The sequence below is a fragment of the Phaseolus vulgaris genome, chromosome 11 (genome assembly GCF_000499845.2).
Source record: "Phaseolus vulgaris cultivar G19833 chromosome 11, P. vulgaris v2.0, whole genome shotgun sequence".
NCBI lineage: Eukaryota > Viridiplantae > Streptophyta > Magnoliopsida > Fabales > Fabaceae > Phaseolus > Phaseolus vulgaris.
The window spans coordinates 4,369,956-4,386,504 of record NC_023749.2 but is presented as its reverse complement, the minus strand read 5'-3'; the positions used below and the strand labels follow the sequence as shown (position 1 = coordinate 4,386,504).

Below are 16,549 nucleotides of genomic sequence, written 5' to 3'. Positions count from 1 at the left end.
AACATAATTAATTTCATTAATTAATTAAATTAACCAAATTTTTAACTATTTAAAAAATTTAATTTAAATATATTTTACTATATTAATATTTCAAATAATCCAAAATACACTCAATTAACATATAAATAAAAAATTAATTACATTATCTAAATTTAAAAAAATTTAAAACATACAAAATCAAATAAACAATAAGAAAATAAAAAAGTTTTAAGAAACTCTATTAGAAAAATGAAAAAAAAATGGTGCTAACAAGCACGACTTCACAAAAAGAAAATATATTTTTTTAAAACATGTTACCAAATAAGACTTCGACAGAATTAAAAAAATTCAAATAGTTAAACTTTTTTTTTTAAAAAAAAGCACAAAGAAATTGAAAAACGTGCTTGATAACACCATTTTATCAAAATATTAAAAAAAATATTTCAAATATACATGACTTTAGAAGAGACATTAGTAAATTTATCAAACTAAGACTTGCAGCACTACTTACCCAATTACATCATTTTCTTAAAATTTATCCATTCAATAATCTAGACCCAATTGTAAAAAGGCCTATAGTTATATTACATAAGTAGACCAAATTTGATAGTCTATAGCTGAAGAAAAATAAAATATACATGTAGTCTCTACCATTTATTATTTATTTTACCTTTAAATATGCACAACTATTATTTTTATAATTTAATTTCATTGAGAAAAAAGTTATTTTCAAATATTATATCAATATATACATATTGTAAAAACTGTAACACTTTAAGTTTTTCATAAATATTAATTAATAAAAAGTATTTGCTAATGATTTAAAATATTTTCAATGTGTTTTATTTTAACTATAAAATTAGTAAAATCATGGGAATTAAATTTTCAATAATTTAAAAGAAAAAAGTCATGGATACTATGATGGAATATAAAAAGTTAAATATAAAATTATTGAAAGAAGATATTTTGATAAGAGTGTGAATAAAATTAATTATAATTTTAGTTTATGAAATTTAAGATAAATATATATTTAGTTTATCAAATTTAATGATCTTTTATGAATTTAATAATTTTATTTTAGTTTCTAATTATTATTTAATAACGTTATGAACATTTTAAAACCTGGTTAATAGAGAGTATCTCAGTTTCTACTACGGAGATTTGAGTATAACATGTTAGTACCATCATTAAATATCTTTTATTGTGTCAAATTGAACTCAAATCTTGTTTGGTTCTAAATTTTGAAAATTGTTTTTTATTTCCTATAATTTAAAATTTGTTTTTCCTAATTTTTAAAAATAGTTGTATACTTTAAAATTTATCTTGTACAAATTAAAATACCATTTATGTATGTATTTTGTATTAAAGGATCGTAGCTTGAAATCTAGGTTTGCTCCATTGAGGTGGACGTGGATAAAGAAAGGGTCGAATGGCCCAATGGGCCCTTCATTGGGCAGTGTATACCCATTATCGTTATGGCCCATAGTGGTGTTGGTTTGCAAAAGCAAAAAAATCTTGAAGAGAGAGATCGCAATAGAGAAACCCTAATCAGAAGAGGAGAGAAGACTGAGAGTTAGGGTTTAAGCCTGATCTGATCGGGGAAGGCATCATGTTTCCAGGGATGTTCATGCGGAAGCCTGACAAAGCTGCAGCACTGAAGCAGCTGAAATCTCACGTTACCATGTTCGGGGCATGGGTTGTTGTTATTCGAGTCACCCCTTACGTTCTTCACTTTCTTACTGCCGAGAAAGAAGAACTCAAGCTCCAGCTTTAGCTTCTCACGCTTCCTCGCCTGGTACATTCATCGTTTGCTTTCAATTTACATCAACAGTTTCTGCAACTCACTATCATATTTTGTGAACTGTATATCTGTTGTAGTGAAAAGTTATGGGAACTTTATTAAAAATGCTAAATTAATATATGAATAGGGGAATTTGCTAATCTTTTCAATTTATTGTCTTTGTCCCTTGACATTGAAAACCCAAGCATACTGGGTTATTTCATAATGCAAGCGGGCGATATATGCTTCGTGTTGGGTAGGGAACTGTTCTATAACCAAACCCAGAAATTTATAACATTAGCTGCAGTAATTTGGATCAAAATAATGAATATAGCAAACAAGTTTTTTGTTGTTGGGGTATTTGCATCTTGAAATTGTGCTATTTTTTAGTAATTGTTGCATTCTTTGATAGAGCACAAAACTTATTACTCATGTCAATTGCACACTTGCATCACTCCCTTTGTGCAAACCTTTTATAGGTGGTTTTGGTGACATCTGGACTCCCAGCCAAAAGATATCAAGTTTGTTGAATTGAATTATGAGTTAATTTAATATAATTATTCCAAGAATATTCTTAAATTAGTTCGTCTACTCCAATAAATTTTATTAAATGTAGTTAAGGAACTATAGGTCTATTTATATGAAATCAAGAAACTTATATTTTAGTCTGGAGGCTGTAAATTTTGATTGACGTGTGACTATATTTTTTTTAGACATATAGTTTTGTCACGCGTGCCTGAGTGATATGTGTATTGTGATCCAACTGAAATGAAAAGGGAGATTCAAATGATAAAATTAGTATCGGTTTATTGAAAGATCGTTGGATAATAGGATGAACGGTTTAATCTCTCCTAACTGTTTATTGCTCTGTTTTTCATTTTTTAAGAAAATTAATAGTGTTGGAAACCACATATTGCATTTAGTGTTTACAATAAGTAAGAAGGACATCTTTTTCTTATTGGGTTTATATCTTTGTAAGCATTGAACATTACTTTAATAAGTAGTATGACTTCTAAAATTAGCTGTTGCTGGCTTAAGTGGCAAGTGATTGGATTTTTCTTGGTCTATAGATAAGGAAGGATATGCCATAACATGAACTGGTAGTTTGAATGGTGGTAATTTTATTCCTGTCTTGTGTTTTTATGCTTTATTTTTTTGGAGTTTAACTTCTGTTAAAATACTGCTTAAGTATCAAAATACATAATTTTTTTGGCTCAGGAGGTGTATCACACTTGCAATACCTGTTTTTTAGTGTATCGTTACACTCACTATTCTACACTTTCTTTTAATTGTGACCTTTTAGTAGAAATATCATTCGTTTATGGTGTTGAACTGAACATTTCTATTTAATTATGGCCTTTTCCGCTGTCATTTTTCCCAACACAAAGAAATTCCAGTTGTCTGTCTTCCATCTCTACCCCTGTAATGCTGTATAAGTTTATGGCATTAATTTACTTGTATTTGCTTATTTTAATTCCAAGTGAACATATAAATGTTAAGCTCATGGCTGCCCTTTTCCCTGTTAATGTTGACATTTTTTTTTGCTGCAGCGGATCTTGAGGAGTAGGATGGGTCCTAGGGCTCGGTACAATCATGGAGAAATTACATTTCCTTTTTGTATTTGGAATATAATTGTGTTTGGATTATTGGTGAGAAAATAGACATTTTCTATTTTCAATAATCGATTACAGATATGAAAAATTATTTGTAGATGTGACAGGTGAAGGATGGCTTTAAGCTAAATATCTTCTTTTACTACTCTACAAAGAATAATGTTTCAAAATTAACTAGAGTTGGGTTTAATCTTAACGAGGTAGAGTTTGAATAGGATTGTTGAAGATACATGTGAGAAATAAAAGAGAAATATTTTTGTAATAAATTATAAGAAAAAGTGTGTAACTATTCTTACCAATTAATTTTGCGTTTTAAAATTAGTGATGTTTAAATTGAGAAAACAAAAGCTAGCTAGAAAATTAAATGTTAATATTTAACAACTTCTTAGTTACTTTTTTTGCGATAGAAATAGTTAAAATTATATGTAATGATTATTGTTGTTTTTGTCAGACAATAAAAGAAATAACTATAATCAGTCTACTTTTTTGAAAATAGGAGTGTTTCATTTTTATTTTTTTGATTTTTCTTTTCAATGTTTAGGTCTATTTCGTAGGCATATATTCGGCATTATTCATATACTCAAGTAGGAACTATCTTTATTCGATTTTTAGAAGAGAAGGAAAAAAAAAGAATTTTTATTCTTAATATTTGGGAATTAATGAATAAGAAATTGAGATATAAAGTTATCGTAAATTTATTTTTATTTTATCTCAATTATTAAATTTCGTCGAAGATAAAAAATTGACATTTCTTTTATATTAAATTCCACTAATATAGCTTGTAACTCTACCATGAGCTACGGAGGAACGGGAATTCAATTTTGTACACTTCAATTCCGGTTTTCAACTGATGACCATAATGTAAATAAAATTCAAAGTGGATAAAAAATTTAAAGAATATTTTATTTTTTAAAATTTATTTTCTCTCTTCCTTTTGTTTACATTTTGTTCGATAAAATAAATAAAACTCCGTTATTGTCCGTATTTTCACTATATTTTTCAATCATACTATTATTATTATTAATATAATAATATTATTATTAATAATAATAATTTTACATCATACAGATTAACGATGTGACCGGAGGGGTAGGTAGTAAAGTTGACGGTTGAAGTTATGTGAGAGAGAAGAAACGGTTTGTTTTCACGGTAGTAGTTCCTGTATCCATAAAAAGAACAACACAGGAAAACCAAACCAAAATGAAAGTAGCTCATAGTTGCAGCTAAGAGACATTGCAAGAGTCGAGTTTCCTTGCCCACATGGAGATGTTGCAGTAGTCTTGTACCATTTTGTTTATCACCTAAGAAATAAAGCTTCACAAGCTATGAAGCTAAGCTGAGACTAAATGATAGTGAGTTGATCACAAAAGCATAGAGAATTGAGAGTCCTTATAGGTTTTTGTCCCACCATTCTAGTTACTCCGCTCCCACTTGCATCCAATGATAACATCATTTTCCAATGAAAATGAGATCAACACTAGTTTGACAATTGGCGAATCTGAGTTCCCTCTTTAGAAAGCACTGCCACACAATCTGCCGCTAGTCATTCCATTCATAAATTCATTTTGGACACAGATGCATCTCTTGTCATGTCTGGTCCCTATTAAGAAAGACTAACGACCGTTCTAAACCATAAAAAAATAATATAACCAAATTTTCCAATGGAAAAAAGAACCAAATCTTAAAGCAAAAAACGCATCTTTTCATCACCCTTTTGAATATATCTCATCTTAAAAATATTTTACTCTTCTTTCCATCATGATGAGGCTAGAGTGGAGAAGGCAAAAACGTTCTGCTATTGACAGAAGAGTTAGAACTCACCCCTTTATTAGAGTCCTGTCAAAGAAGCCTCAAATACTTAGCGGCACCGAATGACGAAGTAGTCCATGTGTCAACACCATCATCTTAATTAAAGCAACAACATTATTGCTAAATCAGCAGACAGAAAAAGTCTATGCACATAGTCCAAACTTGCACCTAACATAAACTTGCCGGAATTCTATCGTGAAGTTTCTATTTGGAAAAGAGAGGTCTTCATTGTCATAAAGTGCAACCCATGTGCTTATTACATATTGGATTTTCTTTCTTTTCTTCCTTAGCTTGTTTCAATCTTGACACAAGGGGAGATAAGGGGCCAAGGATTTCATACAAGCTAGGGAGTTGTGAGATCTCATCTACTTTAGATAATGTTTTTGTACCACTAGAAGGTTTCAGCTGAAAGAAGTAAACAATGATCACAAGATGAGTTTGGTTTGATCTTGAAGGACAAATATGACAGAAGAACATCACAAGGAAAGAGGAAAGTCCATAAATAGAATTAATACAGTATTAGTACATCCCATGCACTAAGTAAATGGATGAAGTACCTGGCTCCTTGGGCACCAGCGCTAGCTTCAGTCTGAGAATTGGCCAGACCATGTTCTCCTCTGCTTCCCTTCTCTTCATGTCTCTGGGGGTTGAATTCTACAGCTACACGGCTTTCTGGTACCTTCTCTTTTTCCTTTTACTTGCACCCCCGCTTTGTTGTTATTCTGATCTAAAAGGGTAGTTGATGTTTGTCATTATGTTCCTTTTTTATGGCTTGATTTTCTACAATGATTTCTCCCCGACATTCTGCAGTGTTTTAGCTTCTCTATCATTTTCTTCCATATATGTGTTATTCGAGATAATCTAGCACTGAGTTTGAGCTCTAGAATAGCAAAAGGTTACTAATTTTACGCCAAGGATGATATTGGTGAATATTTTACGGATGATTAATTCCTTAGTAATGTTCCTCTTGGATTAGACATTTCAACTCATTAAGATCAGGTAGCTTAATTGTAGTGATGTCATTTCTATAGACTGGCTGAGAGGATTCAATTATTTACCTTTTAATTTCCTCCACCCTTTGACTATTGTTTTGCCCCGAGTGATGGGACAGAAGATGCTGCATTTCATTGTTCTATTTACATTCTTTAATAAGAACAATTTGCTACTAAAACCTGTATTCCATAGAATGATCTAATCAACTTAGCGGTAAAGCTCTGTTCACGTAGTGTTAAGAACTGGTCGGTATAATGAATTGGCATCACAGTGATCTTTGTTGATCCAATTAGTTAGAAACGACACAAGAGTATAGGACTTGTCTAAAATTTCTTATCAAATTATAACAATCTTTTCTCCTAGAGAGCACATAATATCAGCAAGAAAGTCGTTTTATTAGTTTTTTATAGAAGGTTTGTGACTATTAAATCCTAAAACAAAAGCTTACTTTGGATTATGGATTGCCAAGCACATCTTGTGAAGTTTTACTGGAATAACTTTTTTCTCTTGTCTCTCCACTTACACTACAAAGTCGCAGTTCAGGTTGTCAGCACATTAAAATCTTTTATTGATAATGTTCTCTTATATCTGTTATACAATTCTGCTTGTGTTATTTGCATCACTTAAATGGTAGGGGCTGAGCAGGCATCATTAGTACAATCGAATTTGTTGATTGTTCTGTTAATTATCTGGTTTATTTTTGTGTTTACTATGCATGTCCTAGCTATTTGGTGACAATTATGGGGTTGGTCATACCATGGAGTTTCTCATTAGCACTAGTAGATGGATATTCGGTTCTTCTCAAATGCCCCATTCGTCAACCAGGAATTCTATTGATTATTGTTGTGGGAGATTGGGTATGTAGTTTCTGATCCAGGTGCTATGTATCAGTTGATGTAGATAGATAATGGCAACCATCTGTTAGTGACTTCAGTTCATTTGCTATAGGTATTATCAACCCTCACACTGGCAGCAGCTTGCTCAACAGCTAGTGTTGTGGATCTTCTGCTCAGTACTCATGGGTCATTTTGCCCTCCAAAGCTCTGTAGCAGGTATAGGATATCAGCAATTATGGCCTTTTTGTCATGGTTTCTGTCTTTGGCATCCTCTCTATTTAACCTTTGGCTATTACCCTCTTTGTGATTCTCATTTAATTCCCCTGTAAAATTATTAGATTAATCATTATTTGTTTTGTAATTTTCCCGCTCAGTTATAGCCTGTAAAATACCAGGGTGCAGGATTTCAAATGATGTATATTTATAATTACAAAAGTCTGTTTGGAGAAGTTCAAAGTGTAGAGAAGCTAAATGTTAAACTTTACACTGGAGCAAAGTACATCTTGAGTCCAATGAATGTCATGCTCAACCTCATAGCAGTTACATGATTGTAAATACTAAAATGTAAAGAGGGCACACTTCAGTTCTGTCGTTTGGTAATTCACCATCAACATTTGCCACTGAGTCCTCTAGTGGTCTTGTTGAGAAGTTGCAGTGATACACAGAACCAACAAACAAAATAAATAGTTAAATTTTCGAAGTACAGCTTGATCCTGAACTGGCACCAGATCACAAAGATGGCCTTTCTTCTTCCTTTACATTTTTACAAACACCCAAAGCAACCTTCAAAGTTGAACATATTAAATTGAAGTGTTACTGACACGAGCATACTAGTTTCAATAAATAGCTATCAAGCCAGTGTCTACATTGATTTATTGTCATTCCCTGAGATGTACCCTTTAAAAATCCAGCTTTTGACATCCAAAACCGTGTGTATCACACAAGTAAATGGAGTTAACTGCATCCGATTCGCTAAGAACAAAATTTCATACAAATTGTGCAAGACTTATGTTCAATTGGGTGCGTGCCATCTATATTAAGTTCGAGAATTATTATATCATTGTCAAACAGATTATCGATAGAAAACCGCCATTAAGAATGTAGGCTGAGGAAAAAAACAGATAAGGATATAGTTCATCATCACCCCCCAACAAGTTCTTTCATTGATGGCCTCAGAACCTTACAAGAAAATAATTTTCACCGGATGAGGCAAAGCACAAAAGTTATTATTCATTTAGCTCTGCATCTCATTTTGGAGCATTTCTTTCCTCAAAGCTCTTGCCATTTCCTCGTTCCCCTGTCGAATGTATCCATCAACAAAAGCACCATATATTTCAGCTTTCGGTTGGAAACCTTTTCCTACCATCTCTGCCTGAAGCTTCAACGCTTCTTCCATTCTTCCCTCAAAACACAACCCCTTCATCAAGACCTCATAACTCTTTTCCCTTGGAATCAAGTCATATTTACTAACTGCGCACCTCAAAAACTCCAGAGCTTCCTGAACCCTACCCTTATCACAAAGCAACCTAACCATCATGTCAAGGGTTGAAGCATCAGGCCTTAAATCTCTCCTAGACATATCCTCATAAACCAGAACAGCCGAATCAACATCCCCAACACTGAAATATCCCTTCACAAGATGTTCATAAGTTGAAGCAGTGGTCTCAACACTCGCCAACGCCATTTCCCTGAAAAACTCTTCAGCCCTAGCAACATCTCCAATCTTGCAAAACCCACCAATAATAGTATTATAACTAACAACATCAGGCTCTATTTTCTCATTTCTCATTTCTTCCCACAACTTTTCTGCATACCCCATCCTCCCTTCATCACAAAAAGCAGTCATCAACACACTGTAGCTATAAGCATTGGGTTTACAGTTACTCCTCATTTCATGCCAAAGTTCCTCCATCCTTTCCACCAAACCATCTTGGTAGCAGCACAGCATCAACTCATTATAAGTATGGACGTTGGGTGTGACCCTTAAACTACAACCCCTTCTCGAAATTTCACTTTTTTCCTCATCCAACCGAAAGAACTCGCGGTAAATTGCATACCCTTCATCCACCCCTCGACTTCTACAAACCCCAGTAATCAAAGAATTCAAGGTGCTAACTTTAGGGCTAATCCCGCGAGAGAGCAGCATTCTAACGATCTCAACAGAAGGGTCAACCTTTCTGGAATCCAAACACGCCTTGATCAACAAATCGAACACGAATGGAGCGGAGCCAAAATCTCGGTAGGTCTTGACTAGGGTTTCGAAAAGGTTCAGAGGCGGCGAGGCAAAACGACAATTTTGGTCGTCGGTTTGGTCGGAATCGCGAATTGCCGTTCGGATGACGTGGGAAGCGTCTGAGGAGAGGCGCCCACGCGCGAGGAGGTGGATGATGGCGGAGTAAGAGGCGAGGTTGTGGTGGCAGAGGGATTTGGATTTGGTCCATAGGAAGAAGCGAAGGGCGAGTTGGGGTTTGTTCTTGAGGTGGAGGGTGATTTGGGAAAACTCAAGGGGGTCTATGCCGTTGGGGCACGCCGAACGGAGATTGCTCCAACGTGACTTGGAACGGTGATTGATAAGGATTGTAACCACATTTGTTACAAAACTCTGGGAATCATGATTTGAACAAGAAGAAGAAAATAACAGAGCCCATGCTTTGGGTCTCGGTGTTTTGCAAAACTGTTTAAGGACTTGAATCGCCATTCACTTCTCCCACTTCTCTGCTCTGGAAAATCGTTTTCCATAATATCTAAAAAGAAATCGTTTTTATTATCATTATTTCATTTGGGGAAAAAAAGTTAAACTACTATACAGATATCTTACTACCTTGTGAAGATCCATTAGAGGCAGACAATGCAGCAAGTAACAAATTGATTGGAATAAGAAAAACATCAATAAACTAAGCTAAATATAAGTTGATTATGTCGTTTTTGGAGGCAAGTGGAAGACTTTCTTTAGCACCAGCAAAAAAAAAATCAATAATTACTAACAGTTTGTGAATATCTTATGGTCTAATGGGAATCAAATTTCCCTACTTAAACATGAATGTGTAACCAAAAGCAGATGCTTTGACCAAACAACTGAAGCAAAACACTAAACAGCACTATTCTTATATCTTAAATTGCTTAGGCCTTGGGATTTTTTTCTTCTAATATTATGAAGTGTTTTGTATTTTGTTTTTTATCAGCTGCCAAAGATGGTTAGTTTGAAAGGCTGAGAGAGGGAAGTTGGAAGGAATAATTTTTTTGTCGATAAGGACAAATCAGAGATCAGCACAAATAACAGAGACCAGAAAGAGAATCATATTAAGCTTTCACTTTAGATGAAGATCATGCTAGTAGTACCATTGCTGTAGAAGAATTGAAGGGAGAAAGTTACCAACCAAATAACTAAAGATTCCAGATGTTTGTTTCCGTGGTAAAAGAAACAAAAAGAAAAATGGTCAAAAAATTAAAGGATAGAAAAAGGATCAAAGTAGTATTTCGTCATTATTGTTCAACTGGGTTGATTCATTCTTCTAGCATTTGTTCCTCAAGAACCTAGAAGCAATGGAATTGAGAAAGGGTATGTAGCATAAGTTCTTCTCTACCACTATACATCTATGACATTGTAACACGTTTCAATCACTGTGCAGCTTCAAATAAACGCCTTTATGAATTGGTGATGATAATGCTTTGCTTAGAAAATCCCCATACCCTCACAGTCCAACTTGCCATGTACTATAGATATTAAAGTAATAAGTATCAGAGAATCAGTTCCTCAAAATTGCATCATGGGTCATTAGCATTCTTGGTGAAGACACAAATGGATAATACTTTAAATCAGGCATAATTTCTTTCCAAGCTAGAACCGAGTGGACTCAAAAGATTAGAAGGTTCGAAACTATTAATAATTATGAAGAGGCATTTATTCCCTTGTTCCATTTTTTTTGGTTTCAAAACTTCAATCACGGAAGAAGCCTGCGTGTGATTCTCAATCATCCTTAGCTTTCACCTAAACAAATCCAATTATCTATATCCAAACAAAGCCTTTGATTCTTTGCGTACTTTGAAAACACTGGCCAAACTTCAATGAATACCGAAGTTATCTGTACCACCTCATTTAGACACTAAACTATTTCCAAGTAAACCCAATTCGGTAGATGCTAAAATTCTTATTCTGTAATGCAATCAAAAGTCCCTAGATTGCAATCTTATCTTCATTTCCTTCTTCATGTTTTAGAGAAGTTATAAAACACACTGATTTTATTTTGTACATGATCTGCATGCATAACATAACATGATAACAAATTAGTAATAAACCAGTTGTTAAATTTATGTACAGATTGAAAATTATGCAGAGGCTATAACAAGTTAAACTAAAGTATACATGATAATAATGAAAATAAGAAGTGGTATATATTCTGTGGTGGGCACGGACCACTATGCCTTATGTCTAGCTCTTTTCCTTCCCGTTGACGTGGTGATTCTCATGAAGTGTCTATTTAACACCATCACAACCATCTTCCGAGGAGGCATAATTCCTTTTCAGTAGCTTCTACCATAAGCCAAAATGAACCGAAAACTCAAACAAAATCTAAGATCTCTCACATGTCTTTGATTACCCCTCATGCAACAGAAATCCACATCACTCACCCCCTCCACATATAAATACAATCACCCTTTCAAAACGCATGCTACACCAGCATTTTCACCACATCAAAGCTTCAATATTTCATACAGAACCAAGCATGAAGTACAGTGAGATATCCCATTTCAGCCACCCACAACACAAGCTGAGATTTGAGTACTCGGAATTCCCCTTCAAATGTGATGGGTGCAAGGAAGTAGGCATAGGGTCGCGTTACAAATGCTCCATCTGTGACTTCGACCTTCACATGCACTGTGCCATGATAACCTCCCCCACTCTTTTCCACCCTTTCTACACCAAATGCACCTTCCAGTTCATGTCCAAACCTCCAGGTGACACACCTCGTTACTGCAACGCATGCGAGAAGGACGTGAGTGGGTTCGTGTACCACTGCAAAGCATGCGGCTTCGACCTCCACCCTTGCTGTGCCAAGCTACCAATGGTCCTTGATGACGGTGAAGTGAAGCTGTACTTGTACAGGAAAGTTAGTTCGTGCTGTCACCGTTGTGGCAGAAAAGGGCGTAGCTGGAGTTACAGGTCAAAGTGCAAGAACTACAATCTGCATGTGGCGTGTGTGAGGGACATGTTGGTGGAGAATTGGCACGAGGTGTATGTTGGACGCTGCAAAGGAAGGAATGTGAATAGCAACGTTCCTAGTCTGAGGAATACACTGTACACTCCTCACAACAGTAGGAGGAGTAAAGGGAAGGTGAAGAAGTGCTGTGAAATTGCTGGTTTCGCTGTGCAGGTTGTGATATCAGCTGTGTTGGGAGATCCAACGGCTCTCATTGCAGGCATTGTGGGCTCCTTCATCTCCAGGGCTTGATCATCACGCCATGGAACACAATCTTTCACTTTAATCACTTTTAAGCTTGTAAACTTCGCTTCACTACTTTAAATTTCTTTTGCTTCAGATGCTGTCAATCTCAAATTCAATGTGCTTCCAACTATCTCATCACTTCTCACATTTCAACCCGTTCTGAGTTCAGAGATTAACACTCAGTTTCTGCAATAAATTTTATGACAAGTTTTACAAAGTAAGAGGCCGAAAGATGATGATACTATAGAAACAAAATGAAGTTATGATGTTATATAGCAATAATAATAATAAAGATATGGATAAATATTAGTTATGTTAGGTAAAGTGAATTCTCCATCTACAGTAAGTAAGTTGATTTATGCTTTTTAATTAAAATTTACTAATTGATTAAATAAATTAGTATTTTAAAAATACTTATAAGAGAAAAATGTAAATGTTTTTTTATATTGAAACATGAGAGAATGATAATGTAATACAAGTAATTTTAATAAAAATACTATTTTAAGGTGTTACTTTAAATAATTATATTCACTTATATACTATTAACTCAACTTATTTTAACTTACTTCCTTACGAGACAACTAGTACGTGAGATCATATATTTATAAATGATATGATAGCAAGAGGTGACACGTTAGACTCAATAAACTCTCGTTAAGATAGATTCTTCTGACAACGGTGGATTCTTGACGGTCATGGAGATGACCTCCTCACCGTGGAGGAGGACAAGACCAAGAGTGCAACGGTTCTCACTGTCCTCACCGTCGACGGGCTTCTTGCCCTTGGCCGGAGGAAGCTTGCATAACTCCTCATAGTCACCGAGAACGAGATTCGTGTGGCGGTCAAACGCCATAAATTTTCTGATGAGTTGGTGTCCGTTCTAAATGGTGGTGCGAGTCGGTAGTTGATGTACTAGAGCATCTTAAAACTCTTAGACATCAACATTTTCGAATATAAGTTTAGTTCCCGTGCAAACTTTATTTTAGAAGTCAGTTTTGTAAAGTTGAGTTAAACTTAAAAATTCACTTTTTAAGATGTATTAGAATCATTTAAAATTTATCCTAGCAAGAATTTGTTGAGTTTATCGTATTACTCGTTATCGGGCCGGTATTAGATTACACATTAATATATAATCCACAAACGAGTTGACAGTCTTGACGTGAAGGGTTGTCTTAAAGATAATAAATAAAATATAATACATCTTTTATCTTTAAAAAGTATATAATGCAATAACCCAAAAAGGTTTTTTTTTTCTCTTTATTCATTTCGGCCTTTTCTTCATACATGTCTATTACTACATGCACCTTCATATTAATAATAATAATAAAAAACTAAAATACCATCCATGGTTGCATCATGCCAACACCACAATAACCATTGTCACTACTATATGTTCTTCTTCTTCTTTGGTGGAAAGTTTCTTTCTCGAAAGTCCATTTGAGAAATCTTGTTCCATAAAACCTGTATCAAAACACATTTGATATATTTTAAAAAATTTGTTCTAAAAATCTTAAAAACTCAATCTAATGCATCTTATATCTTTATCTTTTGGAAAGCTTCTTCCAAAATGTATTTTCTAAATTCAGTTCTAGAAAATCTATTCTAGAAATCTTGTTCCAAATTTTTTGAAAAACTTGTTTTAGAAGATTTACAGAATAAATAATCCAAAAGTCACCATTACAATACTAGAGTGGTCATTTTAAAAATTATAGAAGTATAATTAGTAATTATCGGGTTGTAAGAAGCAAAAGCCTTCAGTTTTTTGGAAAGAGGGGGTCCAGTTTGAGAGTTGTCGGGCATATGTGTTGTTTTGGACCGAAATGAATCGCACTAAATAAGTTGTGCTTTTATTATTTACACTCCCCTTTTATTTAGTTTTTAATCACCGAAAAATACTCTTTTAAAAATTGTAAAATAGTTGCTTGGGAAAAGAATGAAAAAGGAAAGAAAAAAATATAGTAGTTTGGATAGATGGAAAGTAAAAATAAATGAAAGGAAAATTTATAAATTATTTAATAATAATAAAAATTATATATTAAAACGATGATCAATTACATAATCCATTTCCATATTAATTTCTACGTAAGTTGTGTCAATATGGTGTGAAAAGTTTAAGCTGTTAAATTTTTTTCATTTTGAGTTATTTTTTACTTGTTAGATTCTCAATTTTTGCATTTTCTTTTTCTTTTGTAGGCTTAGAAAAAACAAAACGTAATGTTTTCTTTGGATTAAAGAGAGAGAAGAAAAAGAAAAGAAATAAAATATAACATTAATTTGTTTAAATTAAAGAAAAGTAAACAAATCAATAAAAATTTGAAATGAATTAATTGATGTGTGGGAATCATTTTTCATATATTAATATAATTAAAATTATTTAAAAAAATATAGAATAATTTATTTTATTTTAATTTAATTGTAATAATTTATTTATTGTAATAGAAAAACATGGATACTAACTAATACTACTACTAATAATAAATAATATCAAAACAATAAGCGATGATGTAAGAGAAATACTGAATCAGAAGTTTCTTCAACGAATGGTCTCTATATTGGGCGAAAAGTTTGAAGGCTTTATTGAAATATTGAAACCGAGTAAGAATCATTGTCGTTGACTTTTTCTTTTTTTGGGTGACATGTTTTTGCAGTCAAATCCTCTTTTTAAAACCATTTTCAATTTTCTCTAGGAAGAGTATTCAATATTTTTCTAGAGAAAAACTTGTTTGACATAAAAAGATTCATTTCACAGCTATTTATAATAATATTTTAAATTAAAAAAATAAAATAAATATAATTACAATATTAATATATTGAGTTAGAGGATCGTGTTTAGTATAGAGGTGTCAACGTATGATAGGTTAAAGTTAGCATTCACAATCATACAATCGAATATATTATTATTTTACTTTTAAAATTTTATTTATATTAATTTTTATTAAAAAACATAATATTTTATTATTAAAAGAGATGTAAAATGGAAATTATAGAAAAGACTAATGTAAAAATTTCATTTTTCTATTACTGGTTTGATATTTTATATGTTTTAGGACATAAAATAGTTCGAAACAAAGTTGATAAGATTTATTTTCTGATTTCTTTTGGTTCGATTTCACTCTATGAACTATAAAAACTTTAACTTGTAGTGCAAATCATTTACTAAAAAATAATATGATCGGTATTTGTTATACAGTAAAATATGCCCACCACGAAAATAATTTTGCAGGAAATTTGAAAAAAAATATTCGTAAAAATAATTTTAGAATTCCTGGGGGAAAAATTATTTCGTAAAAAATAAGATAAATTAAGTATATAGAAACACACTTTTCTGAATTCAAATTCTCAGAAAAAGTAAAATTTTCTTATACTGACAGTGAGAATTTTATATAGTTTACTTTGGGTTTAAATTTTTTTGATATAAAAAAATTAGTTTCACTAACGTAATTTTTTATTTTATTTTTCTTGATGTGTAGGAAAATTAAAACTGCTACAGAGAGCAGAAGATGAGTGTCTTTATACTGCAGTCTGCAGCTAGAGTTTCTGACAGAATAAAGGATGGTAATGGAGATGGACAAAGAATCTTTTATGAAACAAAAAAATAAATTAAGAATGATATAATTATAGAATGATCATTCCTATTTATATATCCTAATCTATTATAACAATAAGTTGGCTAATTTAGGATTTTTTCATAGAGAATCTTTTTTTTGGTATAATAGGCTTCCACCTTGTCTGTTCTTAGAATTCTTTATGAATAGGTATAGTCTACATATGTATCGTTTTTGTTAACATATGGGTTTTGGTTTAGTCCCCCGTATTTTTGTATTTTTTTTTTCTTTTTTTTTGTTTAATAATATTTTTTTTCATGTGATGTGGTAAATGATTGTTGTTACTTGAGGTGTCAGCCTAACTGAGATCTTAAGTGGCATAGTGATACCTAACATGAAAGCTTTTATTTAAAAAAAAAAAATCTATTATAACAATAATAAATTTAATATAAGTTTTTTCATAATCAAGCAATTAATTTAAATATAAATAAAATGAGTTGATTAATTTTAATAGACCTTTTTATTTTTTTAAGTTTTTATTTGTTTTAAT

At 32.6% G+C, this 16,549-nt stretch overlaps 4 protein-coding genes across 7 annotated transcripts; 3 read left to right on the top strand and 1 right to left on the bottom strand.

The window, feature by feature from the left end:
• The first annotated feature begins 1,487 nt into the window (after positions 1 to 1,487).
• On the top strand, positions 1,488 to 3,526 carry LOC137826815 (mitochondrial import receptor subunit TOM6 homolog). The gene is made up of 2 exons (XM_068632991.1): positions 1,488 to 1,774; positions 3,310 to 3,526. Exon 1 carries the CDS (start codon positions 1,589 to 1,591, stop codon positions 1,751 to 1,753), a length of 165 nt encoding a protein of 54 aa, XP_068489092.1. The 5' UTR covers positions 1,488 to 1,588; the 3' UTR covers positions 1,754 to 1,774; positions 3,310 to 3,526.
• Positions 3,527 to 5,048: 1,522 nt separating this feature from the next.
• On the top strand, positions 5,049 to 10,669 carry LOC137820955 (CASP-like protein 5C1). Of its 4 annotated transcripts, none has more exons than XM_068625321.1 (4): positions 5,049 to 5,856; positions 6,899 to 7,031; positions 7,123 to 7,226; positions 10,193 to 10,669. In XM_068625321.1, the coding sequence occupies exons 1-4, from the start codon at positions 5,726 to 5,728 to the stop codon at positions 10,212 to 10,214; spliced, it is 390 nt and encodes a 129-aa protein (XP_068481422.1). In that variant the 5' UTR covers positions 5,049 to 5,725; the 3' UTR covers positions 10,215 to 10,669. The 4 variants fall into 4 exon arrangements, with proteins under 4 accessions (XP_068481422.1, XP_068481430.1, XP_068481437.1 ...); XM_068625329.1 differs by lacking the exon at positions 10,193 to 10,669 and adding an exon at positions 7,406 to 7,459; XM_068625336.1 differs by lacking the exon at positions 10,193 to 10,669 and adding an exon at positions 7,385 to 7,459.
• Positions 8,141 to 9,708, bottom strand: LOC137820947 (pentatricopeptide repeat-containing protein At2g15980). Its single transcript, XM_068625302.1, has one exon. The coding sequence runs from the start codon at positions 9,706 to 9,708 to the stop codon at positions 8,245 to 8,247; it is 1,464 nt and encodes a 487-aa protein (XP_068481403.1). The 3' UTR covers positions 8,141 to 8,244.
• An 850-nt stretch (positions 10,670 to 11,519) lies between the features above and the next one.
• LOC137820940 (uncharacterized) lies at positions 11,520 to 12,584 on the top strand. The gene has a single exon (XM_068625289.1). It carries the CDS (start codon positions 11,678 to 11,680, stop codon positions 12,458 to 12,460), a length of 783 nt encoding a protein of 260 aa, XP_068481390.1. The 5' UTR covers positions 11,520 to 11,677; the 3' UTR covers positions 12,461 to 12,584.
• Positions 12,585 to 16,549: the final 3,965 nt, after the last annotated feature.

Excerpts from the sequence above, each read along its gene's own strand:
- LOC137820955 (XM_068625314.1), top strand. The coding sequence starts at position 5,726 with ATGGATGAAGTACCTGGCTCCTTGGGCACCAGCGCTAGCTTCAGTCTG. Across the intron at positions 5,857-6,898 it reads TACAGCTACACGGCTTTCTG|CTATTTGGTGACAATTATGG; the intron begins GTACCTTCTCTT and ends TGCATGTCCTAG. Across the intron at positions 7,032-7,122 it reads TTATTGTTGTGGGAGATTGG|GTATTATCAACCCTCACACT; the intron begins GTATGTAGTTTC and ends CATTTGCTATAG.
- LOC137820947 (XM_068625302.1), bottom strand. The coding sequence starts at position 9,708 with ATGGCGATTCAAGTCCTTAAACAGTTTTGCAAAACACCGAGACCCAAA.
- LOC137826815 (XM_068632991.1), top strand. The coding sequence starts at position 1,589 with ATGTTTCCAGGGATGTTCATGCGGAAGCCTGACAAAGCTGCAGCACTG.
- LOC137820940 (XM_068625289.1), top strand. The coding sequence starts at position 11,678 with ATGCTACACCAGCATTTTCACCACATCAAAGCTTCAATATTTCATACA.